This window comes from Lutjanus erythropterus, chromosome 12, assembly GCF_056507025.1.
Source record: "Lutjanus erythropterus isolate fLutEry1 chromosome 12, fLutEry1.hap2, whole genome shotgun sequence".
Classification (NCBI taxonomy): domain Eukaryota; kingdom Metazoa; phylum Chordata; class Actinopteri; order Lutjaniformes; family Lutjanidae; genus Lutjanus; species Lutjanus erythropterus.
The window spans coordinates 13,339,004-13,362,981 of NC_139328.1; the positions used below are offsets into that span (position 1 = coordinate 13,339,004).

Below are 23,978 nucleotides of genomic sequence, written 5' to 3' on the forward strand. Positions count from 1 at the left end.
TCGATTCTTATAAGTCCGCCTTCTTCTTTTGTTTCATGAACACACAATATCTGTCAAATTTCAAGACATTCCCTCACAAATGCCTTCAAGTTAATGGTATTACGTAATCGTGCGCATCCCATGGCACGGCAGTTATGTCATAAAGCTTTGAGTAATTACTTTTCATTTTGGATGAAACAGCAGTTTAATCCCTGAACATATTACAGCGCTGCCAGCCTAGCAGCAACCTTTAGCCCTGGGCATTCCCTCTCTGGCAAAGTGAGGTGGCTCTTATTATTTTAAAGAGATTTGTCATTTTGATGAACATTGTGTCCGTCAAGCAAAGGTCTAACAGTTGAATTATGTCTTTTTGTCAAACAAGCCATAAAAGTCTAATTAAAATTTATTTTGTGCAGGGTTTTTGGATTTTGAATTTGTATTTACTGAAGGCAGATGGATAGTGACAGAAAATATTAGCTTCGCTGTATTATGTGTTTTTGTGTTTATATAGCCTGACTTTGCCAAACTAATTTGCTCAATTTTTCAACGGGTGCAGACCAAAATGCCTGTGGATGCAACTGGACAGACCTACAACCAATCAGAGCAATAAAATGTGCGACGCTGACGTTTACTATACATGGAAAAGTTTAAATCGCTGCACGGCATCCAGTTAGACCCGGTACAGTCACTGCCCTTTAGTTGAAGACTTAAATGACACACTTGGTCGTTTCCGCTTGAACTACTTCTTTACTTTTGCCATATATTGAAGCTGTAAGGATCGCGGTGGATGCGGTTCTGAAATAAATTTGTAGGACATACAGCATTTGAAACAACAACAAATAATAAGAAGCTTTTATACATATTATGGAGGAGAATATATCCCTTTGTTATGAAATGATTTGTCCAGCCAAAGTAATGAAAATATCCTGTAGCAAGGAATAGATCAACCGCAGCTACCATAATCCAAATTATATAACAATACAAATAATCTGTCATTGCTACTATGCATAGAATAAACAGAAAATGTGGTGTGTAATAACATCAATGATAAAATCCAGCCCTAGCAGGAGTTTATATCCCAAAGCCCACTATGATTTAGAGGTAATTGAAACGTTACAACATTCATTTTTAACTTAAATTGGTCAGTAACAAATCTTCCCTCTTAAACTCCATTTCTAACAGAAAGACCGTTCATTTCTTAGGTTTCTTCTACACACACAGTGGACAGCACACCAACAAATCATACTATTAGCTAAGCATGATTGGCCCAGCAATGGCCAGGATGGCAGGAAATCTGTCTGAACGGGAGGGAACCAGACACGTGTGCCAGCCAGAGCAAATAAAACATGAGCTCACAGATTCGTCTGGTTCCCAGGATAGAGTTTTTATGTTGTAAATCCCCCCAAAAAAAGATCAAAACAATTTCTCAGAAGTTGACATTAGTAGTCAAAGGCACAGTGGTTGCTTCTGAATTAAAGAGAGGTTGTGGGAGTTTTATGAAAATCGACTGCCAAGGTGCAGAGATTCCTATTTTTGATGAAATTTTCAGAGCACTACAAGGTTTACTCTTTTCATTATCCAGAGAGATATTATTAATAGAAACCTCTCCAGTCTCTGAACTGTGGTAAATTTTAATGAAGTTTGTGAAAGAACAGGTACAGAGAAGTGAGACATGTGATGTCTGACTGCCTGCAGTGTTTTTGGGGGGGAAACAATCGTGAACTGGCTGCATTCAGAAAAATTCCTCTCCGTGGATTCTGGGTCAGCTCTTTGATAAGTCTATTTATTATCCCCTTGATGCTCTTGACCTAATGTTAAATTTGCTGCCTCTGCTGGAAAAATCACTTTTTGATGGAGCTGCCAGCATTAGCATCCCAAGTAGCATCCTACAAACGGCACAATTTCCTTTTCATTTCACACTCTTCAATTTACCACGTCGTAGGGCTCCAGCGGAGATGATTCTTTGTGCGACACACTGGTGATATTTTGGTCACGTATTTCTCCAGAAAAAAAAACAAAAAACACAGGTCTCGCTGCTTAACTAATTCTGGCTTGGAGCTGATCTTAAACAGGCTTCTCCTCAAAAACTTTTGAAGTATGGAGTGATATTGAACATCTGGTGTCCTGGAGGAAGTCATAATGGAGCGTACTGTTTGATGATAGCTTGCTCTGGTGGCGTATTTTTCGAACACTGAAGCGCCGAGTATCCAACTTCCCGCCCCGGAGGCCTGCCCGTCTGACATTTGTGTGACTCTCATTTGTGTTTTTTAATTTTGGACTCTCAGCAGTTGCTTTTAAATCCACTGTGTTGTGACAAAGGCAAGGAAAAGAGAGGTCAAGCTGTTCGCGAATCCACAGCGAGGCTTTATTAGCATTGAGCACAGCACCGTCTGACAGAGCTGGGACAGGACTCCTGGGTCATATGTAAAGCACACATGGCACAATCTGTGAACTCCCTCTTAAGCAGGAGCTACGGAGGCCTGCAGGGACATTCTTGCGCAGTGTGCTCAAGTGTTGATGCTGATCCTCATTTCACATTCTTAATTGGTTTCGATGCAGGGGTGGATTTTGAAACCGCTAACATGATTTTTAACCGCTTTTGTTCAGCCTGCTGATAGGAGATGTTAAGTGCCTCGACTTTTGAAGCTAAAAATAGAATCAAGCGGCAGCTATGGGACATGCTTTCTTGTGCATAATGCATTATTATGAGAAGTGTTGTTGGAATATCTCCTCCATCCTTTTATCTCTTTTGTTAATCAAGGACCAGTTTTTTAGCTTTCGGTGTTCAGAGGAGCAGTCACAGTTTCTTAGATTATCTTTACCACAAAATCCAGGCTTTTAATACTCCTGTCAACTGAAGTTACTTTGTTCAGATTTTTGTATCTGATAAAAGAAGACGCACCATTACACATACAGTACATGTGCAGCAAGAACAATGATATACTGGGGATAAAGTGTTCATGTAAATCAGCATAAAATGTATTTACTTACGATCTGTATTTTTCATAATGCCAACTCCCGTAAAAACCCCAAAATCAGAAATCAACTGATCCCACTAATAAGTACTGGCTGTGTAGCCGAAGTCATCCTAGGGGGGTAAATCACAAGTTCCATCATGATTCAGCTGTAGTGATTCTTTGGACAACTATATAATACCTGCTGATATCGCAGATTCTGTGACAGTTTTGATTCATTTTAATTCAGACACCTGCGATCGATATGAGATGATATCTGTCGATTTAATAAAACCAGATACAGAAGAAGCTGCCACCCCTTTCTTTCTGCTTTTGATCATAAAAGAGACGCCACATAAATAATTAAAAACACTGTAGTTGTAACCGGTTAAGTGCAGAAGTACAAATGTACTTTAACACTTATGATGTCCTGGGGTCATTTTGGACCCCGAATGAAAACTTTTTCTGTCATAATATGCTTGTTTTTTTCATCAAATGATCTGAAAATAATGGGGGTTGTTTAATACTATGATCTTCACAACTAAAATAAATTTGAAGTAATTTGATTTAATTATGAGTGTTTTTTTTTTTTTAATTTAGTAACGTTTGTTGTCCTCTGGGGTCCAAAAATACCCCACAGCAAAAAGGGTGCAAAGGGTCAAATTGTCATGCCATAATTTTTCTTACTTAACATTGGTTTAAGTTGCTGCATCTCCCGACTGCATTGTTTGCATATGGCGTGTGCTTTGTCTGTTGACTTGTATTTTCTCCAAAATCCCAAATATTTCCACATTGTTGATTAATTGTCGAGAGGGGAGTAAATTTCTTCATGGTCTTTTTCTTGGCTGCTCGCTATGATCTACCTGGTGCTAACACCGTTTGAACATTTATGCCGTGGGGATTTCAGAATACAGGACTGATGTTTTCACTTCGCATCAATGATACTGAATCACTGATCAGCAGATGTGGATCGTTCCACATACACCATCCTGCTGCCTTAAATACTCAAATGTGTATTAATCCACAGCTAAAAGTAATCCCGCACTGCTTATGTCTGTTGTGAATAACTTTTGCTAAAAACTACAGTGCCCAGCTGTTTTAAGAAGGTATTCAACCATTTTTTAAAAATGAAAACTGTATATATTTGGGCCATGTTTAAAAGGTTCACATCTTCAGTTGGAACAAATCGTTTTGGCGCCACAGACAAAATAGCAAATAGTGCATGATTAGTTTGGGTGTTTTGGGGGGATTTATTCACAATGAGAAAAATATTAAATAATGCATTTCTTATCTTTGAAGTTTTCTCGCAAAAATCTGGTAAAAGTGGTAAAAATGTTAACAAAAAAAAAAGGGAAAAATCTTGCAAAAGACATGGACACTTTTTGACAGCTATGCCGTGCTATCTAGTCCCTCATGGACTTCTACGTATTGCCAATGAAAATCTACAAAAAAACATGACTTTTGATCCCACACTAGTTTGCCTGAGGACCTGCAGAGATCTGGAGATATTCTTCAGTTTTATTTGTGTCGTTGAAGGTTTGACCAATGTGAAAATTACTTAAACATTATTCTCCTTCACCCCCTCAGCTCTGGAGAGGAAGATGTCCATGCGGCAGAGCAGAGATGAGTTGATCAAGAGAGGAGTGCTGAAAGAGATCTTTGAAAAAGGTGAGCTGATGTTACACGGCCACAGTCTGATTTAACAGAGATGGAAACTGTCTCGTTTTTAAGTCGAAACTGCAGGAGGGGTAGACGTGGTGCGCTAAATTGGAAGGTCTTCAGTTATTCATCTCCTCTTTAATCAGTAGTCTCTGAAGTGCACCCTTCAAGATTTGGCACAGGGCATCTAGAGATATAATCTTTCATTACAGAGATTTTGTAAGGTTTTATAAAGGCTTTGATCTTGATTTGATGTGCCTTAGACACCCCTTATCCACAGCTAGAGAGTATATTTGAGTCTGACAGCAGGGTGCTCCTTGCCTCAGGACATCAAAAACAAAGTTGCTGAAGCTGAGAAAGTCCATTGACTCTTGCCAAGATGTGAACAGGGCAAATGAGGAGATATGAGACCTTTTTTTCATAATTTATTGTCTAAGAAATTGAGCATTTTGGACAGAAATAAGAACATGTTTTGATGTCAAAGCTAACACGAATGTGTTAGAGATTTAAATCAAGTATCAGGCACTTCTCTATGGCTCACGGTATTTGTCAAAGCTGATAAGTTGAATAGCTTCCTCCCCTGTTTTTTTGCACAATAACTGTGTCGCTCCTTATAATGCATATTAATGGGGGCAGGTGTGCTCAATTCTCCTGCCTAGTGACAACCTAGTTTCCATAATCAAAAAAGCTCATGAGCACAGCTTGATAAATCAGCAGTGGTTATTTTTACATTTACTGTATCTGTGAAAGCTGCATTGTTTTATCAGCACTGACGTCCCTGTGATATACACTGTAGATATACAGTGCAACAAGATCATTCTGCTGTGGTAGACTCAAAATAGAACTAGATCTGTAGGGACAAAAATAGAAATGTATTTCAAAGAAAAGATGTCCCATATTGCCAAAAAAAAAAAAACATGCTAACCTTTTATCTGATTGGCTGCTGGATTGTAATCGGCTTTAACTGGACGCCGTCTTTGACTGGCACTCTTTGTGCCTGGATTCAGTGTGGCACACACCAGCCAAACCCCAACACTGGTCTGGTTTATTCACTATCTCAGTGGCTAAATTTAAACAAACAATTAGATCTTTGCTCACAGAAATTCTTCAGAAATGAGGGTTTTTAAAAAAAATGTTTCAGTGAGAGCGTTTCCTGGACTGAAATTGAGTTTGTTTAAGGTGCTCTCTGGATAAGGATACATGTGCACAAAAAAATCACAAAAACTCCAAGGCATTCTCTTTTAAAAAAATTAATGTGCCTTAATTGTTATGACATGGTCACGTTAAGGCTCCTTTATGCTGAACCTTGCATGCATGCAGATGTGGATGGAGCCTTCTGTCTGGGCTCTGTGTGCATTACATCTGTATTTGCATACGTTCTCCGAAAGCTTACAGATACAGACCATATGGACAGAACTGAACAGTCCCACCGGTAGTTGCGTGGGTCAATGCAGCCAATAGTCCAAGTGAGACAAGACTGTGTCAATAACCACAAAACTCCGGTCACTTGATGCCCTCTGCAGGGTTGAGCTCGTTGCCGTCATCACTGCAAATTTTGTCACTTTCAAATTGCTGCTCGCTCGCCATCACTTGTGCACCACACATTTACACACCGTCCTATTCCTTAAAGAAGCTATGACACTAAGCTTCAATAAGGTTGTAAGGCAGTCGTGGTAAACCACCATCCTGCATGAATATGTAGACAAAATCCAAACCGTCACAACCCTAGACACAATCACAGGACAAGACAAAGGAGTTACTGGAAATTACATCCGTTGCCAGTTATTCCGTGAACGGAATCTTGCGTTCACATATTGTGATGTATTTAATGGCCATGCAAACCGCCATTGTCAACAACCCTGCCTCTTTCTCAAGAGGTTCATTTTCTTTAGTACATCCGTGGGTACATTATCATAACCTCCTCCAATGTAGCTGCTGCTGTTGTCAGAAACTTAAGACTCTTCTTCTTCTTCTTCTTCGTGGTAATTTTTGACTCTGAATGGTGCTGTTTAGTGGATGTATTGCACATCCATGCCAACTTAAGGGATGCATGGAATTATGTAGTGACGGTTATGTCATTTGAAACAGACAAGTCTATTTTCATGATGGGGGTACAAATGAGCCTTTAGACCATAAAACAAACTCCGACACATCTTGGCATCAATCCTTCATCTTGGAGTCAAAAGTCTTTTTAATAAAGGCATTTCAGTTGTTTGAAAAAGAGAAAAAAAACTTGGAGTTTTTGTGATTTTTGAGTCTTTGGAAGTTTATCTGTATGACAGCTGTTTACAGAAAAAACTAATATCAGATGACAGCAAAAAATAACCCCTCCAAAGACTTTCTAAATGTTAAAAAATCTCGAGAGTAACCTTGCTCCTCACATCATACAGGGGAAAGCATTCTTGTGGTTTTCTGTTTAAAAGACTTTTCGGTTAAGATGACGTTTGGGAGAAGCGAGCTCCAAATATAAATGCATTGTTTGCCAGAATATGTGAGCAGCATTGTGAATTTCACTGTCAGCCTTAAAATGTGATCATGCAAAAAACATCAAATGGCTCAGTGCCGTGAAAGAATTAAAAAAGCAAAAGTTCTGTCAAAATGCTCGGCTGACACCGTTACTTGGTCTGGTTTGCGCTGATAAAAGGCTCTCGGCTGGTTAAACATTCTTAGCATCCTGAATCCCCTCCATTGTCTCAAAACTCAACACCCTGAGTTCATTTGAAACTTTGTTTGAACAGACTTCTTAAGAAGTGTCTTTGTTGTGCAGTCAAAACATTTCGGATACATATTGTTGCTGCATTTGTGTTTAGCGACTGTTGAGTTCCGATCCTCGATGGACAGCGGAGTCTGCACTCAGGAGCCCCCTCTTAAATCATCTATGGTCCTGTCCACCAAGAAATCCGTCACCTACCCAGGAGACATTCAGGATACCCCCGCCAAGCCGCCGCTGTACCACAAACAGCCTCCTGCTCTCCCTCCAAAGCCTTTCTCTAGGATCCCAAACCATAGCACAGGTCAGTGGTCTCAGTTTATGCTTGATCACTTGATTTTCCCTTTTTCAAAACCAATATACAGCATTTGTTGTACCCTGCTGCTACGCCTGGGTAATATCAATATTATATTGATATGGTGTTATGAAACTAGGGGCCTCATGCAGCAACAATCTCTTAAATGTCTATTATACTTTATTTATTTTATATTTTGTTATTCTCTTATATTTTCCTCTTAAGTTCACATTAAGAAAAAAAAAACTCCAAATGCACCAAACGTTCTCAACCATCCAAGTCTGCTCTTGCCCAGGTTTGCTGAATGATGAATGTCACTTAATCATAAATTGTTTATCAGCATAAGTAACACCTCCTTAAACACTATATAAGGGCAGGTTTTGTGTCTGTACAAATACTCTGACACATGCTCAGTAGCTGGAAAGATGCCACCAAAAAAAAAAAAAGCTGTAGGAAGATGAACTTCAGCAGTAGTGAAGATGCAACTAAATAAAGTAAACATGTGATTTCCCAGTGGAAAATTGAAACGCATTGAAAATATTTGATGCTGTGAATGTTGTGTCAGCAGAGGGGCACGCAGTAACTGAAGTGAGAGAGTGAAAGAGTTAAAAATAAAACTTAAATTCAGTTTGAACTTGTGTGATCAAATAGTTGGTGGTTAAGGCAAGGATCTTTTTCCTATATTTTACCAACTGATGGGAGCTGAAAGAAAAACATTTACATTTCTTTTTGAACTTTCTTTTCAAATTTTTAACAGTATTATTTATTAATGTACGTAGTTATATTTTGGACTCGTCTGATAGCCTTTAATTATATTATGTCAGTTTCTGGGCTCCACAGATGGATTCAGATTACTTGTTTATTCTGACCAACAGTCTAAAACACCCCTTAAACTACTGAATTTAAGATGATATAAAATAGATAAAAGCAACAAATTTGTGAAGCAAGAAATAGATGAAGGAAGACTTGTAAAATATGGCTGCTTTTTAAAATTCCTTGTGTGTGAACATGTCCTTGGGCAATAAAGCCTATTATGATTCTTTAACTATTTGTCCTATAAAAATTAGTTATTATGAATATTTGAATGTTTTTTAAAACTTGTGTTTCCTTGTATTGGACAAGCAATTTGTGGACTGTGAATTTTATTTAAATATTTTTATTTCAGTTTATAAAAGGACTGCTACTGACTGTATTATTTTATATGAAATATTTGGTCAAAAATATTATGACATTTTGATATTGTCCATATTGCCCAGCCCTGCCAGCTATTATTTATTTCATTATCTCAGACTGTCAGAGAACCAAATGCCTCACATTAAATACAGAGTCCTTGTTTTGATAAATGAGCCATGACTGCTGCGTCTTTAAACTCTACCTGTGTTGCCACACACGTGCGCGGGATTATAGTAGTCTCATTAAATTCCCCTGTGGTCGGGTCAGCTTGGCTCTCTCTGTCATTGTCAATCTGTCAGTCAGGGGGAAGTGGCATTACCCCGGCCTAATTCCCGCCACTCTGCACTCAAGTCTGAGCCATGTCTGATCGTCCATGAGCTCCGTTTATCTGTCTGCACCAGAAAAGTGTAGTGAATGCGATATAAAACAGCCCAGGAGAAATGTTCAGTAATCTGTCTTTCTGCCCTATTACACTCGATTTCTTTTCTCTTTAGATTCTTGCCAGCCAATGAAGTTGCCCTGTATGCCCGGGGGAAAGCACTCTCCACCTCTGCCTCCCAAGAAAGTGATGATCTGTGTGCCTCCGGGGGGGCTGGACTCTACGTCTCCTTCTCCGTCCCCCAATCCCCTCAGCGGTCTCTCCCAAAAGTGCGCCCCTTCCCAGGGCGTGTCCCTCCACCACGGCACCCTGCTGCCCTCTCAGCTCGCCGGCCTGTCCGGTCTTCACCAGAGCCACGGCCACCCGCTCCAGCTTCAGTACGGCAGCTTGCACGCGCCCAGCCGCATCATCGAGGAGCTCAATAAAACCCTGGCGCTCTCCATGCAGAGGTTTGAAAGGTTAGCAGCCATTGGTGCTCGGGTCATTAAATCTGATTGTCCTCGAGTGACGGCAGGGAGGGATTATGGATCATCCTCTCTTTGTCTTTCTGTCTGTACATCACACATAATATCTTGGCTGGATTTGGGGAATAAAATGTGTCAATGTTCCATGCTGGCATGTAACACATTTCACAGATGGCAGCAATAGTTTACAGTTAGTTAAGTTTATTTGAAGTTGGGTTGTGTGAGGCACTTGGCCAGTGTGTTAGCTACTGTAGGTGGCAGTGCACATGCCCCCAGTTTGAAGAAGCAGAGAGGGACACCAGCATGGAAGCTAAGCAATGTCCTGCTGTGGACAGTGTCTGCAACATATTTTTAAAAAATTCAGGATCAGTTTAAGTGTACACCATATTCTTTACCTTGCCATCAAGGAGGAGAGGAAACCACTGTTATATAAGTCAAATATCTCTTTCTCCAAACCAACCAAACATAAGTTTACCTGATGATAATATTGACATGGGACATGGGAGTTGCTGGTCTACAGCTGCCTCGATCTGTTACTTTGTTTTGTGGTAAATTCAAGTTAACCTTTTAAAAGTCACACAGCAGATTTCATGTGTCGTGCAAAGCAGCAGTCAAGTCATCATAGTTTAGACCAGTGTCTTCAACTACATGCGCCCAGGACAGAAGAAGTCACTGTGAGGGCCAGTTCACTGCAGAATGATGTTTAAATCTGTAATTCCAGAAACATAATTACAGAATGCAGGAAATCACCAATCAAATTTATCTGGTTTTGATGCTGTTATGCAGCTGCACCATTATTGTGCATGTGACACCTGCAGCTGAACTTTTGTGGGTGTTTTTAAAAGGTTAGTTTGGATTCATCAAAGTCACACGGCAACACAAACTAACTAACAAATGGAGGCGGCCATAGATCATAGATCAATGTACTGCATTGTTCAGCTTCTTGAGGCCACTCTCTGCTTCTCCTAACTGGCAACATGCCAATCAGCATCTACTGTAGTGAATACACTGACCATAAATAAGCAACTCGTACAACCTCACTTCAAATACTCTGAACTATCCCTTTAATACTGATTGGTCCAAAGGGTTGCCAGCGACAAAATGTTTCTGTCATAAAGAATTACTTTCCTTCACTGGATGAGCCTCTGGATGTTATCGTAAAATTAATCTCTTGTTAGTTAAAGCTGTCGCCAAAACAGTTCTATGCAGAGTAATTACTGGAAAAAAAAAAAAGCTTTATAATTAGCTTAGTGTGTCCTGTTTATTAGGTTTTATTTTTGTGGTGACTTGTCCACCACTCTCACACACATCCTGGTGTTATCGAGGTCACGTCCTGCCATGTAGTGCTGGCATACAGGTCTAAATCAGCACACTGCTGCCTCACAGGGCAACATGGCCTAATTTTGAAGTAAATGTGTGTATGTGTGGGCACAGGCAGGCTCATGGAGTAGGCGTCCCTCCAGCAGTTGGCCTGACATAACATGACCAGCTGCTCTTTACAAGAGCTGCGTTTTCTTCGTGTGTTTGGAGAAAAAGGGACAGGACAGCGGATTGGACATTATGTAACCTCGTACATTAGGATCTCTCTTTCACCAAAGCCATTTGGGCCCCGGATAGGGAAGTAATGGTCCCGACATTGCTCACAATTAGTCTGAAAGCTTGAAAATATTGCATAACAGTGGCTGAAAATAAGATGCTCCAGCAAGAGTCTGATTTAATCAATCTATCGAAGATGTCGCCTGTTAGCGCCGGCATGTAAATGATGTAAAAGCGAAGTTTATTTCTGTCACCTTGTTTTGAATTATACAGGTTGTATAATCAGTTACTCTTTTCGTCTGTGTACTTCAGAGGATTGCATGGCGTTGCGTAGGACTACACAGAATCATACTTTGTGTGTATTCTTTGTACTCCAGTTTCATTCAGCTGGAGTTGTACACCTCCTCTCCCTCTATACTTGGATTAAAATCCCACTAAGCTATCATTACAGTATGCACCAGAAGACTCTTTATTGTTTTAAATCATTCCCTTTTTGGATTAAGAAGGTTTATCAGGGTTATTGATATAGAGCTTGGCTTAAGTCTGAGGTTTTCAATGTAAACTGGATTTTTTTGGGGGGGGTGGGCAGGCTCATCCTCTTAGCAAGGCCAAATGGTATGTGGCCATAAGAATGACCCATCACATTAATGCACAGATTTGGTCCGTTTCACTCCACCAGCTCTGCACTGCACGGTGTCGGTCAGTGTGTTCCCCTGGACAGGAGAGAAGTGCCGTCTGTGATCATCGACTATGAGGACGACAAGGAGAACATGCCCAATGAGTCGGACTATGAAGACCTGCCCAGCATGTATAAAGACGAGGACGATGATGTGGATGACGATGAGGACGACGACGAAGATGATGATTCCATTTTTACAAGTGAGTGGCAGCGGTTATGGTGACCTTGGGGATAGAGATGCTTCGATGTAATTTTCTTGGCAGATTTTCTTTCTTTCTATGGAAAATTGTATGTTCAATTGTTTGTTCATAGTAAAACATTAGCCACATTTCAACAAAATGGACCTGGAACTGTCAGAGCCAGGAACTAGTTTCAAGGAACTACAGTAAAAGGTTCCTTCAGCCAGTTGTTGTCTGTGTTTCTGCCGTGGTCATGAAGACCCACAAAGATTGGACAAGTTAGTCTGCTGACGTATGAAAAGGCAAAGCATCTGTTTTTACATCTCACTTTTGCACAATACTTTAAATAAAGTGAGAAATGTTCTCCTGTAGTTTTGGAATGAATGACCTCAGGGGGGCGAAAATATTGTCCCCAGAACTTAATTTAGACGCTGGTCCCTGCGGTGGAAAAAGCACTGAGTTCTGTCAAAGGGAGGCAGTGGAAATGCGGTCATTGACTATTCAACAATTTGAACATTTTCTTCAAAAGTGCTCCAGGTTGCTGCCACGGCTTTTCCTCTTTTCTTTCTCCCTCTCCACATTTTCCTTTCTCTAACCTTTCTTTTTCTCTCCTCCTGTCTTCTCTCACATTTTCTGCCCTCTCTGCTCATGACCTCTCCTCTGTTTCTCCCTCTCTTCTTCCCTCTTGTCTTTATGTTTTCTTAACACCGATGACATGCTAGTTTGTGCATGTTGATGAATATGACTTGAGAGTGACGTGACTTGAACTGTTGTGCGCAGTATGTATGTACATTTCTGCGGCACAGAATCTGTTATATCTGATACAGATCACTGTCTGATCAATCAGTGCATCTTAATTTGAGGAGTCTTCAGTGTTTAAATTACACAAATGAAGAGACTTTTAAAGTCACTGGATTCATATTGGGTTTTCTCCAGGATGCTGAAATGTATCAACAGAGGCCTCTAATGTGTCTACCTGGGATTTCTATCATCTGTTTGTTGTCAAAGGTAGAGACAAAAGCAGGTTGTTGAGAATGCCAAAACAAAAACATATCGTGCCTTGGCAGCAAAACTGGTTTTGTCCGTTTTGTTGGTGAGGATAACTCGTGTTTACAGATGTGATGACACATTTGCTTGACTAAACCTGATCGACAGTACTGCTAGCTTCACCCGAAGGCTCCTGGAACTCAGATGTAGTTTGACCTTCAGAACAGGGCCAGAATTAGCTTCACAGAAGTGTATCCAGCATCATGCCGTCATCCATGGAAAACACTTTCCACTCGCGACCTCTTTGCAGAACTGCTGAACTGTGCAAAGCTGTCCGCGCCTTTGACACTATATCCTTGTTTCCACATGGGAGCGTGTTGGAGTTTTTAAAGGTTGCGATTGGCCATGCGTGATGGAATCGTTTAATATGCCACATCATCACTATAAGGGGCGCTGAAAAAATGAGGAATACTTAAAGATACAGGAAACATTATAGGTTACCATTTTGTGTATTGTGCAAAACTTGCTAAATTGCACAAAATAGCAAAGAGCAGTTAGATCCCTACATAGTTTAGAGCATAAGGGAAGAGCAGTATTCCATAATTTGACCTTTTTCAAACATTTCACTATTTAAATCTAGAGAAAGTATCAAGTAAGGTCCTGTGCACTGTCTTAACTGCAATATAACATTTATTTGCAATATTTTAGTACTAGACCTTCATCAGGCAAATGATTTGTGATAAGGAGAAACCACGTTATTTCTTTTTTGCAACCAATCACATTCCCCATTTGTAATTGGAATATATAAATAACAATTAACCATTTGATATGCAACAATATCCAAAAACAGACAGAAAAATAAAGCATTGCTAATATAAAAACAATTGTAAATGGATCTCAAAATGCTTACATGAGATGAGTAAATTAATTCTTGAAGCCCCAAAGGTTAAACTGCATTCTCAAAAATAAAAAAATATATTCCCAAATTTTATATACACTGAATCAATTGGGCTCCTATCAATAAATCCTACATGCCCCTGATGATCATTGTAAAAAAATTTTTACACATATTCCACAAGTTATGTTTGTGGATGAGTCAAACATAGCAAACAGAAAAAGTCAATACCAATAATAAATATAGAATCCTCCATAATTCCTAATACGATACATAGCATTAATTGCAATACACATCAAGGCCTCAAATTCATGCAGCATGGAGGCATAGCTATGTAATAAATGTAATAGTACAAGTTTACATAGTACAGTCTGCACAAGTTTATTTGCAGCTTTTCAGTCAGCTATTTAAATCTTACAGTCAAAACCATGAAATAAAAATAGTGTAGGGTATAATCTATATGAAACAATTCCGTTCTTTTTCCTTTTCACAGTTTTGATCGGGGAGTGTTGTTGATTATGTCTGAAGAGGCTGAACATTGTGGTTTAGTTGGATGGGTTGGATGCTGGGGTGGAGAGTGGGTTTATGTGATTGATTTTGATGGATGCTTCTTCCTACTCCATTTTGGACATGAAATGTTAATTCATGTTGTTTATTGAAAGTCTATTGAATATGTTGACCGTTATTTTTATTAGGTTTTTTTGAAAGAAAATGTTTGAAATACATAAATCACACTGAGATATTGTTAGAATGAGGAAAAAGATCAATTAGGGTAAACGAGGCTCTTAATTTATACTTCATGCCTGCAGCTCCTCTCATATTTGTCCATGATGATTGTGTTTTAGGTACTCTGGCTCAGAAGGTGCTGAGGAAAGACTCTCTGGCCATCAAGCTGAGTAACCGTCCATCCAAACGAGAGCTGGAGGAGAAAAACATCCTGCCCATGCAGACAGATGAGGAGAGACTGGAGTCTCGGCAGCAGATAGGCACCAAACTCACAAGGTGAGATGCGTTGCGCACATGCATTTTTAAACCTGAATACATTTACACACATGCACAATTTATGGCCCAAATATTTTCAGTAAACCTGCTTCATGCTGCTGTAGCCAACTCAACAACAACAGCTGCCGGGACTCAGCTCTGTCACTTTTCAGCCAAACTGAGCATTTTGTCTTACTTTGGGCTGATGACGGCCCAGTATCCTGGCTGATGGAACTGTGACTCAGTCTAAAGCCGATGCAAATGTGAGCCTTTTCTTCTATGGAAACACTTTTATACGCTTTCATTTTTTTTCCTTCTTAACATCCGATAAGGATAAACGCTTTATCTCGTTAAAATGAGGCTCTGAAAATGGAGCTGACCTAATTTCGGCAATGCATCAAACCAACCCCCCCCCCTTCTCGTTTTTCTTTGCTTGTCTTCTCTCTTTCTCTCTCCTCTCTCTTCCTCCTGCCTGACTTCCTCCCTCGCTGACTGAATCACCACGGTGATGCATGTGCCAAACTATCTCCACCCGACTCCTCCACACAGCAGCACCACGCACGCCACTTCATACCAGCAGTTTACACACACACACACACTCTCTCTCTCTCTCTTTCTCTGGTGCAGTGCGTACAAACCACAGGAGTTTGTATACATATGTTGAGATCATAAATGTGAGTTCTAGTAATTGAACAGATCAAACAACGTAATGTTTTTTTCCCAGATGGATCACAGGCCTCATTTGATTCCAGTCTTCTCTTTGAACATGACTTGCTTGTCTGAACGAAGGGGATGTAATGATGTGTTGAGAGAGGAAAGGACCGTCAAGCGTATGGGTAAAAATGAAAGTATAATAAGATCCGAGACGTGGGAAATATGGTTGCAAGCGAAGGATGGAGTATTATCTAGAGACATTGGCACGCAAGTCGCTATTCCCCGCTGTGATTGGAACACAGCACGCGTTCCCAGAAGGCCTGCCTGCTTAGTTGTCATGTTCCCAAAAAGCTCTGTCACAGCGTCCTTTGCACAGTGTCATCTGATGCACAATTCCTAATTTCACGCTTTTTGCCAACAGCATTGTGTCCTGTAATGTTGTTGTTTGTGCTAAAGGCCAATCAGAATTGATTATGGTAATGTTATCCTGGGACACGCTGACCTCAACTTACTTCTGTTGACCTGATTCAGTGGAAAAACCCCCGGAGACCCTTTATCTCAAGAGTGAAAACTGAACGGAAGAGTTTAAGCTTTTACCCTTGAGAAAGTTGATAAACACAGCTGTGTTTTTGGCTTACTGTTTGTGATCTTTGAGTAGTTTAACATGTTTTTAAGTAGTATTGTGGATATGGCTCTTAGTGCCAAGGACCCCCCCACAATAGATGCACATTAGAACCATATTTCTTACCCTGTTTTTTCAGCTTCCAAAAATTGTGATAAAAGTTAAAATAATTATCGGGACCCCTACAACCACTCTCAAGGACCCCTAATGGTCTCGACACCCCAGTTTGAAAATCCCTGTCTTAAAAGAATAGTTTCACATTTTGGGAAATATGCATATTGGCTTTCCTGCTGAGACTTTGTCGAGAAGATGGACTGTCACTCTCATGTTTGTCCATTAAAGCTACAACTAGGAGAGGATTAGCTTAGCTTAGCATAAAGGTTTGACAAAGGGTGAGATGGCTAGTAAAAACAGCACTTTTAAATCTCTCAAATTAATGTTATATATTTTTCTTTGTTGAATCTGTAAAAAAAAGAACTGCAGTTGCGGTCTTGCGGGGGTAAAATGTAAATAAAAAACAAATGCAACACCAGAGTATATTGAGACTGGGTCCAAGCGCCGTCTCATCTCTAGCTTTCTGACCCCAATGAGGCAGTGGTTTCACAGCCTGTATCGTTTATGTCTGAGCTGACAGTAGCTAACGTTTTATCACAAACAAAAACAAAACTTAGCTAGCTATCTTTCCCAGCGTCACTTATTCTTCGCTTATCTAAGAGGATTTGGCTGACATCTGCTCCCAGACAGCCACAGCTTCTTCTCCTGTCCTTTGTCCTCTTCGTCCGAGGCTGTGACGAGCCAGAGTGAAAATGTGGTCCGTTCCGACACCTTCAGAAGGTGGTCTCGAGACCAAGACTGATCCCTGAGTACCACAACACGAGCAGCTTTAAACAAATTTGTCGTCATATTAGCTGCTTCATAAAACCTTGTGTAACAGCTCCTTATATAATCTCATTATACTCATGTCTCTAGTCTTCATATTGCAGGGAGCAGGCAGACAGGCACTTAGTCAGAGCTTAAATAAAACTGGTTGTGATAGAAATCATTTGGGAAGGAGCATCCACATAGAAATTTGTTGTCCGGCCTTGTGCATGTTTATTTGCAGTAGCTGCGTTTTTGCTGGCATGATGCTGATGTAATGCTCAGACCATACTGAGAGGCGGAGAGCTCCAGCCTGAGATTCAATGCCTTGACTTTTCCCTCTAGTGGGAGAAGACATGACACAAGATGAGATGAGACAAGGAGGTCTGAGCACAGACCTTTGCCCGCATACAGTAGCTCACCGGGCCGTGCAGCTCCGGATGGCTGTCACAGCTAACAAGATGGAGACAATCATTGATCCAGTGCCTACAGTTAGGTCTACCGCCGCAGGGTCCTGACACGGTGCTATAATAAGAGTCCCCAGTTGAAAGCACTTAGAGTGACCTTTCGGAGATTGCCTTGGGTATCTTAGTCATTTCAGCCACTTACAAATTGAGAAAATTGGAGATAATCTGTGCAAAATGTTCATCTTGAGATGTTGCAGAAAAGAAAAACATGTGACAGTGTCTGACTGTCATGTTCCATGTGTCTTTGTATGTGTAAATGTGCATGTAAAGTTTATTTTAGTCATCTTTAGTGTTGAAACCTTTCACTGAGATTGTAATGGTGTTAAAGACCCCTTTGCCTTATTCAGCATCAGATGAGAGCTGAGTCTTCAGGAATATCAGGCTTTTACTGGCCTTCTTCCCTGCATTGCAGCAGTGTATTATCATGCAGGCAGTCAGGGATTGGTGATCATGGCTGACTGAATTTTTTTTTGGGAAGTGCACCTGTCAAGCTGCCATGAGACCAGAGCTTAAATAAGATGCAAACCTTTAAACTGTGTAAAAGACAACACTGAACTCTGTTGGTCATAAATAAGTCGTACTCAAAGTAAGGAAATGTTGAGGTAATGTATATTTAATTTAGTTTGGAACTAACACATTGAAGTTTAAGTTTCTAAAGCCCGGGGTTGTCAGTAGTAAAAGTACTCATGCTGTGAGTCAAAATGCCAATAAGATAACTTTGCTGGGAGTTGCTGTCAGGGTGAATACTGGGCAAAATGTAGGGAAGAAAAAGCTCAACTGGGAAGCTTTTTCTGCACCATGTATCACTATGTACCTGTTTCTGCTTGGTACTAACATGCATCTTGAGTGATCTGATTACAAGAGTATGTATTGTTCACACCGCATGAAACAGATAACTTGATCTCGAATCCCTGGTCTATATGCAAATTAACATGTAGCTACATTATCTCTTTTTGCAAAGACCAAATGTGTTGTTGTAAGAAATATCTAAATGCTGAATTAACAGTAAGGCCTAAATAATTAAAGCAAATTGTCATAGTTTTTCAAGTTTCTCCTGACTCAGAAAGTCAGAAAAGTTAGCTATTTTTTACACAGGTTTTTTTTTAGCAACATATGATGCCATCTGGACAGGTTTTTCAGGGACTTCCCTGCTTATCTCAGCAAGACCATCCCAAGCCACAGGAGTGTCCTCAATGCCTCTTGGTTGCATTCACACCTGTACTTAAAGCTGTCCACTTGTGATCTGATAACCAGCAATGCATGTTAATACCAGGTGTATAACAGGGGGAAGAACCACTGAAATCTTTACACAGATTTTCTTTTGAACAGTGACAGTTGATGATTACATAGTATTACATGTAAAGTAGGTTGATTTGCATTCGCTTTCTTCCTCATATTGATTCAGCGTGGCCTTGCTGACTTTGTGCCTTTGATGATGTGCTGATCATGGATGCATGTTTCTACGCAGGCGCTTGAGTCAGAGACCCACAGCGGAGGAGCTGGAACAGAGGAACATCCTCAAACGTGAGTGTCTCAAACTTGTATATTTAACGTTATCTCCAGGCTGCTAACGTCAGCTCACAAGTTTAACAGAAATGTCATAGTGACAGAACCGCCGAAAATGCCCTCTCCAACTGTAAATTAAACACACCGCAGTGAAGCATGACTCCATGTTTGTAGAAACCTCTTGTGCATGCAGGCTTCATACAGTGTAGCCTGGTGATTTGAGAGGCCTAGTTATGTGAAAGCTAGTGGCATACATCTCTGCCTTTTATTCCTCCTTGGTCTGCCTTTTCATGTGGCAGGCAGGCAGCAGGGCTCCCCGAGGAGTCATGTCCAGGGAGACTGGTGGTTTCTTAGCTCAAACACATGCAGTATCAGAGAGAAGCAGTTCTGTTGCCTGGGACTCTGCGGCTCTCACATCAAAGACTGATTTACCAGCAGTTCCTGCTCTCCCAGAGGCTCCTGCGTGATTGGCAGAGTGCAGGAGGAAAATACAAAGACAAAGGATTCATGAGTGACAAGTCGTGTCCTCACCATCATACGGTAGCAAGGTTAAACAAATAGGGTTTATTTTCAGGAGAGATAACGTCTGGAATCCAAAACTGCGAGTAGTACTATAGTTACAGTAAGGCTGGGTTGCACCAACAAAGATGAATAAGATAAGCTCTAATCAGAGTTCAGCAAAACCAGGTTTAAAATGAATAAATCCAGATTAAGCAGAGCTCTGTTTAACAATTAACAACTAATCTCACTTTAGTAAATCCAAGTTTAGTGATGTAAACTGAAATTAAATTGAGTTGAACCAATCTGGAGATGCTTGCTTACTGAAATTAAAATAAATATGAGAGCTGTCAGGACTTAAAAGAGGGGGATAGTGCTGCTCTGGGCTGCTCTGTATAGCTTAACTTGGCACAGTATCCCAGTTGCTGTTGTCCAAACTGCTAACTAGGTAACAAGTTAACTCAACTCAACATTGTTTGCCACAGAACAACAGAATTTATTTTAATCTAGGTTGAGAGTAAAAACTAAACTGAGCTTCAAAGAGAGGTTTAAAATGAATATTTCTTAATTTTAAGCTAGTTTAACAATTTGGTGCAACATAATTTGGACTTAGACTGACTCGCACTAACAAGAATTCATTTTAAAGCAGTTTAAATCATGGTTTAAGTGTACAAGCGTAGATGCAGTTTGTCTGCTGAGGCTTTTGTAAACAGGAGCAGCGTCCCAGTATGCATCTTGTTTACTGTTGTCTCTCCTTGCTCCTGTGGGCTTTTGTGTCTCTGTAATTGGTGTGCAATATAAAATGTAACACAACACACGGATGAATTTTATGTGATCAGCGTCTTTTCCTTGTAAAATTCTTAAATAGGCCAATCACTTGATCATAAACACGGACCAAGCCCTGGGACAACTTGGAAGGAACAAAGCAATCATTCTCCCCTGATAGCCATCCCTAATAGTATTAAACAGCCAATGATGGAAACTATTTTAGGCTTTAAGAAACTTATCCAGTTTGGTGTGAATCTAATGAGCCATATTATGCAAATGGTGTTTGTTCCCCTTTCAGTTAATTTTTCGTGTACACTGTTTGCATGCGTCTGTGCTCGTTGTAATAACTCCCGTCCTCTGGTTCTATGCAGCTCGCAATGAACAAGAGGAAATGGAGGAGAAGAGGGAGATAAAACGACGGCTAACACGAAAGGTGAGTCCAGAATAGCTCCAAAGGTGCAAACCCACCCTTTATCTCGAAGCATTTGGAGAGGGGTAAACTGTTGGCCGGGGTAAACAAACACGGTGACAGTGACTCATCTGTAGTGAGAAGTCTTGTCTGTTACGGGCGTGTTACTGTAGTTCACAGGTCTCCCCCAGGAGACACTGATGTCCTTGTTGTCCTTGGCCCTTCGAGCATGTTGGCTGCCAAATCCCCCGACCCCATAGGGAGGTGTTGAGCGTGTTCCCATCACTTTCAATTAGATTATAACACTTCCTGCTCACCTGCAGACATGCTGCTCAAAACAAAAACCTCACAGCTGTTGGAGGAATTTATTGTATGCGCCACACGCCTTGTTGTTTACAGTGGAGAGACTTCACAGCCTTCTAGTCACTGCTGCTGTATTTGCGTTTTAAACAAAATGTTCATCCTATACTGTGTATTGCACCAACTACACATTCATAGAATGCTGCCCAGCAATGTAAGTAACAAACTTGCATTTTCTCACCTAAATATAATAGAGAATTGCCCGAGCAATCCTGGATTTTGGAGACAAATACAGACACAGTGGAAACCTCTTATAGTGACCACATCTGTCCGGGTCAAATTAATCAAACAGGATGATTATTATCACCAAAGTTTTTTTTCTCTCTCTCTCTATTTCTCATGCAGATTACCATCTAATTGCCATTTGTATCTTTGATTCAATGGATATAAAGGATATGAAACTGACAACTTTGCTTTTTACTGAATTATATTGACTGGTTCAAAATACAGTAGAGCTGTTTCAAATGCTTTTTAAATTACTGTACAAATTAAAGTAATGTACTGTGTACAATTCAAAGCCACTATAATACAGTACTGTATATAAAATATATTATACTGTATTTTCACTGCTGTATCTTCGTTTTTTGTTTGTCATAAGCTTTGAGGAGACGTTTTTCACTTAGAGAAAATTGTTTTCTTGTATGAAAATACCCTAAATGAACACAGCATTTCTATAGGAATGAGTCTGTCTCAAGTTTTTTTTATCTATATGAGCAGTTTCCACTGTGAGTTGTGCAATAATATATTGACTGTTAATCATTTTTGTACTGATTTTTTTTTTATTTATTATAATGGATCCTTTAGATTTTTGTCAATTGGTGTATTGATGTTTTTGATGCAGAATATTTTAGGATAGATTTATTGGCTCATTTTATGACATTTTCTGAACAAATGTTTTTTCTTAATCAGCTCGTGTTTTTTTTTTTATCTCATTTGTTTTCATTCAGATCATATCTGAGAATGTAATCAGTGCCTTCAGTGGCACATTGTGACACTTTATCAGTGAATTCAGCTGTGCAAAGGAAGTGCACAGCTGAAGGCGCTTAAGTGATAAACTGTCCCTTGTAATTTTAGCGAAGAACTCCTACTCTTAAGATCTGCAGCGACTCAAATGTTAATTTGATGCACTGATTCAGTGAATGCCAATGTCCTGAATGCCAAAGCAGTGTGATGCACCTGCAGAAGAAATACCAGATGTGCAATGTAATCTTTGTAATCTTTCTATAAGGAGTTGGGATATATTCAAATTCTTCAACTATGATGGCAACTAGGAATACCCAGTTTTGTGCTCTCTAACTCTTTTTTTTCTGCTTTTGTTCCAGCTGAGCCAGAGGCCCACTGTAGAGGAGCTGAGACAGGCCAAAATCCTCATCCGATTCAGTGACTACGTGGAGGTGTCAGACGCCCAGGACTATGACAGGCGGGCAGATAAGCCCTGGACCCGGCTCACAGCAGCTGACAAGGCCAGTCTCATTTACACTAATCTTACAGTTAAAATAAGATAATCTTGTAATAATCTCAGGATCCCTCCTTCACTGCTTTCAAGTTTCTTCAAAGACCATCATGCTCCCCCCCTCTGTGCCTCATATGATGCAACCCGTAACTCAGGAGAGTAATGGCAGGAGGATGTGTTCCTCCTCTCTTGTTACAGCGAGTTCCACCTCAGCTGTTTGGTTCCTGTTTGTGAGTAAACACCCTGAAGCAGTCCTGCTGCTCGCTGCCCGGCGGTCCTGCCTCTGACTTTTAATGAGTTCTTGATTTTTTTTTTGTGGAGCGGCGTTGCTTACTCGTTTGCTTTGATGATGTGCAGCTCTGAGCACGCCAGGTCACACCTGAGGACCACTCATGTGGAAATCACGGGGATTCAGCGTTTTGATTATGCAACAACTCCCCTTACATAAGAGAGAAATTGGACGAGCGGTGCCTCAGGACCCCTCAGCTGCAGCTCACCGCTGCTCTGCTGATATTTTTTTTCCTTCCTCTACAATCCAGCACAGATTTCAATATTGTTTGCTCTCTTGTCGCAGAAGCATCCTCCCCAAGGCTGGAGACGTCCCCTTGAGTCACGCTGAATAGCAACAACATATGACATCACCTGGCTGCATTGCTGTCACATGTAACACGTGTTAAAGAGGTTGTATAGTTATTGGAAAAGAAAAATGCACAGCACACCATTTTATTCCCTGGAGATTAACTCATCCCCACTTTTAGAATTTTCTTTGCAATCATCGTGCCCTCGGGCGCTGCCGCTGCTCCAGTGGTGCTACTTAGAGACCACAGTTCACTAATGTGAATGTGTATAACTTCATGAATGGGAAACAGCTTTGTGCTCAAAAACCTTCCCAGAAAAGAGATGTTTTTAAAAACTATCATTGAAGGTGCAATGTGTAAGACATGGCCAGAATTTTAAAGGAGACCTCAGTAATATATTTACTATATTTTATCATGAAAAGACCATGGTATGTCATCAGAGATTGAGGAAACAAGTTGAGTTGACATACTACCCCAACAACAATGCTAAAGCCAAGGGCTCCTCCTTTCAAATTTCTATTCTGGGCTGAAATCACTGTCTTAGTTTTCCCATTTCACACTAATTAGATTTCAAATTAATGTTCACCAAGTGATTAAATGTCTGTTTTTAAGTCATAAGAAATCATTAATAATCTTTAAGAAGGAATAGAAGGAGCAGCTCATTTCAACCATAGATCATATATCAAATGGTGAATTATCCTTTTTCATATATCAAACCTATACCTGTTTGTTTGATAAATGAGCTAATATAAACAACAGAATGTAAGGAAGTAACAGTAGTGATGTCCACTGAAGTTAGCATGCTAACCAGATGTCGTGTCCTGTCTAGTAATGCCAAAAAAGTATATATTTTCTAATGTTTTTTCTTGCAAACATTCATTGCATCACTGGCACTCCAGGAGAGAAGTACAAAATTATGGTGTGCTGGATGCAAG

At 40.3% G+C, this 23,978-nt stretch overlaps 1 protein-coding gene across 2 annotated transcripts in view; it reads left to right on the forward strand.

Annotated features, from left to right (window-relative positions):
- LOC146317710 (phosphatase and actin regulator 1-like) overlaps positions 1-23,206 on the forward strand; it is a 66,803-nt gene extending 43,597 nt beyond the window's left edge. The window contains exons 3-10 of one of the 2 annotated variants that reach the window (XM_084732248.1): positions 4,521-4,601; positions 7,403-7,606; positions 9,265-9,607; positions 11,829-12,028; positions 14,735-14,891; positions 18,940-18,995; positions 20,615-20,676; positions 22,335-23,206. In XM_084732248.1, coding sequence (XP_084588374.1) covers positions 4,521-4,601; positions 7,403-7,606; positions 9,265-9,607; positions 11,829-12,028; positions 14,735-14,891; positions 18,940-18,995; positions 20,615-20,676; positions 22,335-22,517 — 1,286 coding nt within the window. In that variant the 3' untranslated portion in view covers positions 22,518-23,206. The remainder of the gene's footprint in view (positions 1-4,520; positions 4,602-7,402; positions 7,607-9,264; positions 9,608-11,828; positions 12,029-14,734; positions 14,892-18,939; positions 18,996-20,614; positions 20,677-22,334) is intronic. The other variant, XM_084732247.1, reaches the window with a different exon arrangement.
- The last annotated feature ends 772 nt before the right edge of the window (positions 23,207-23,978 follow it).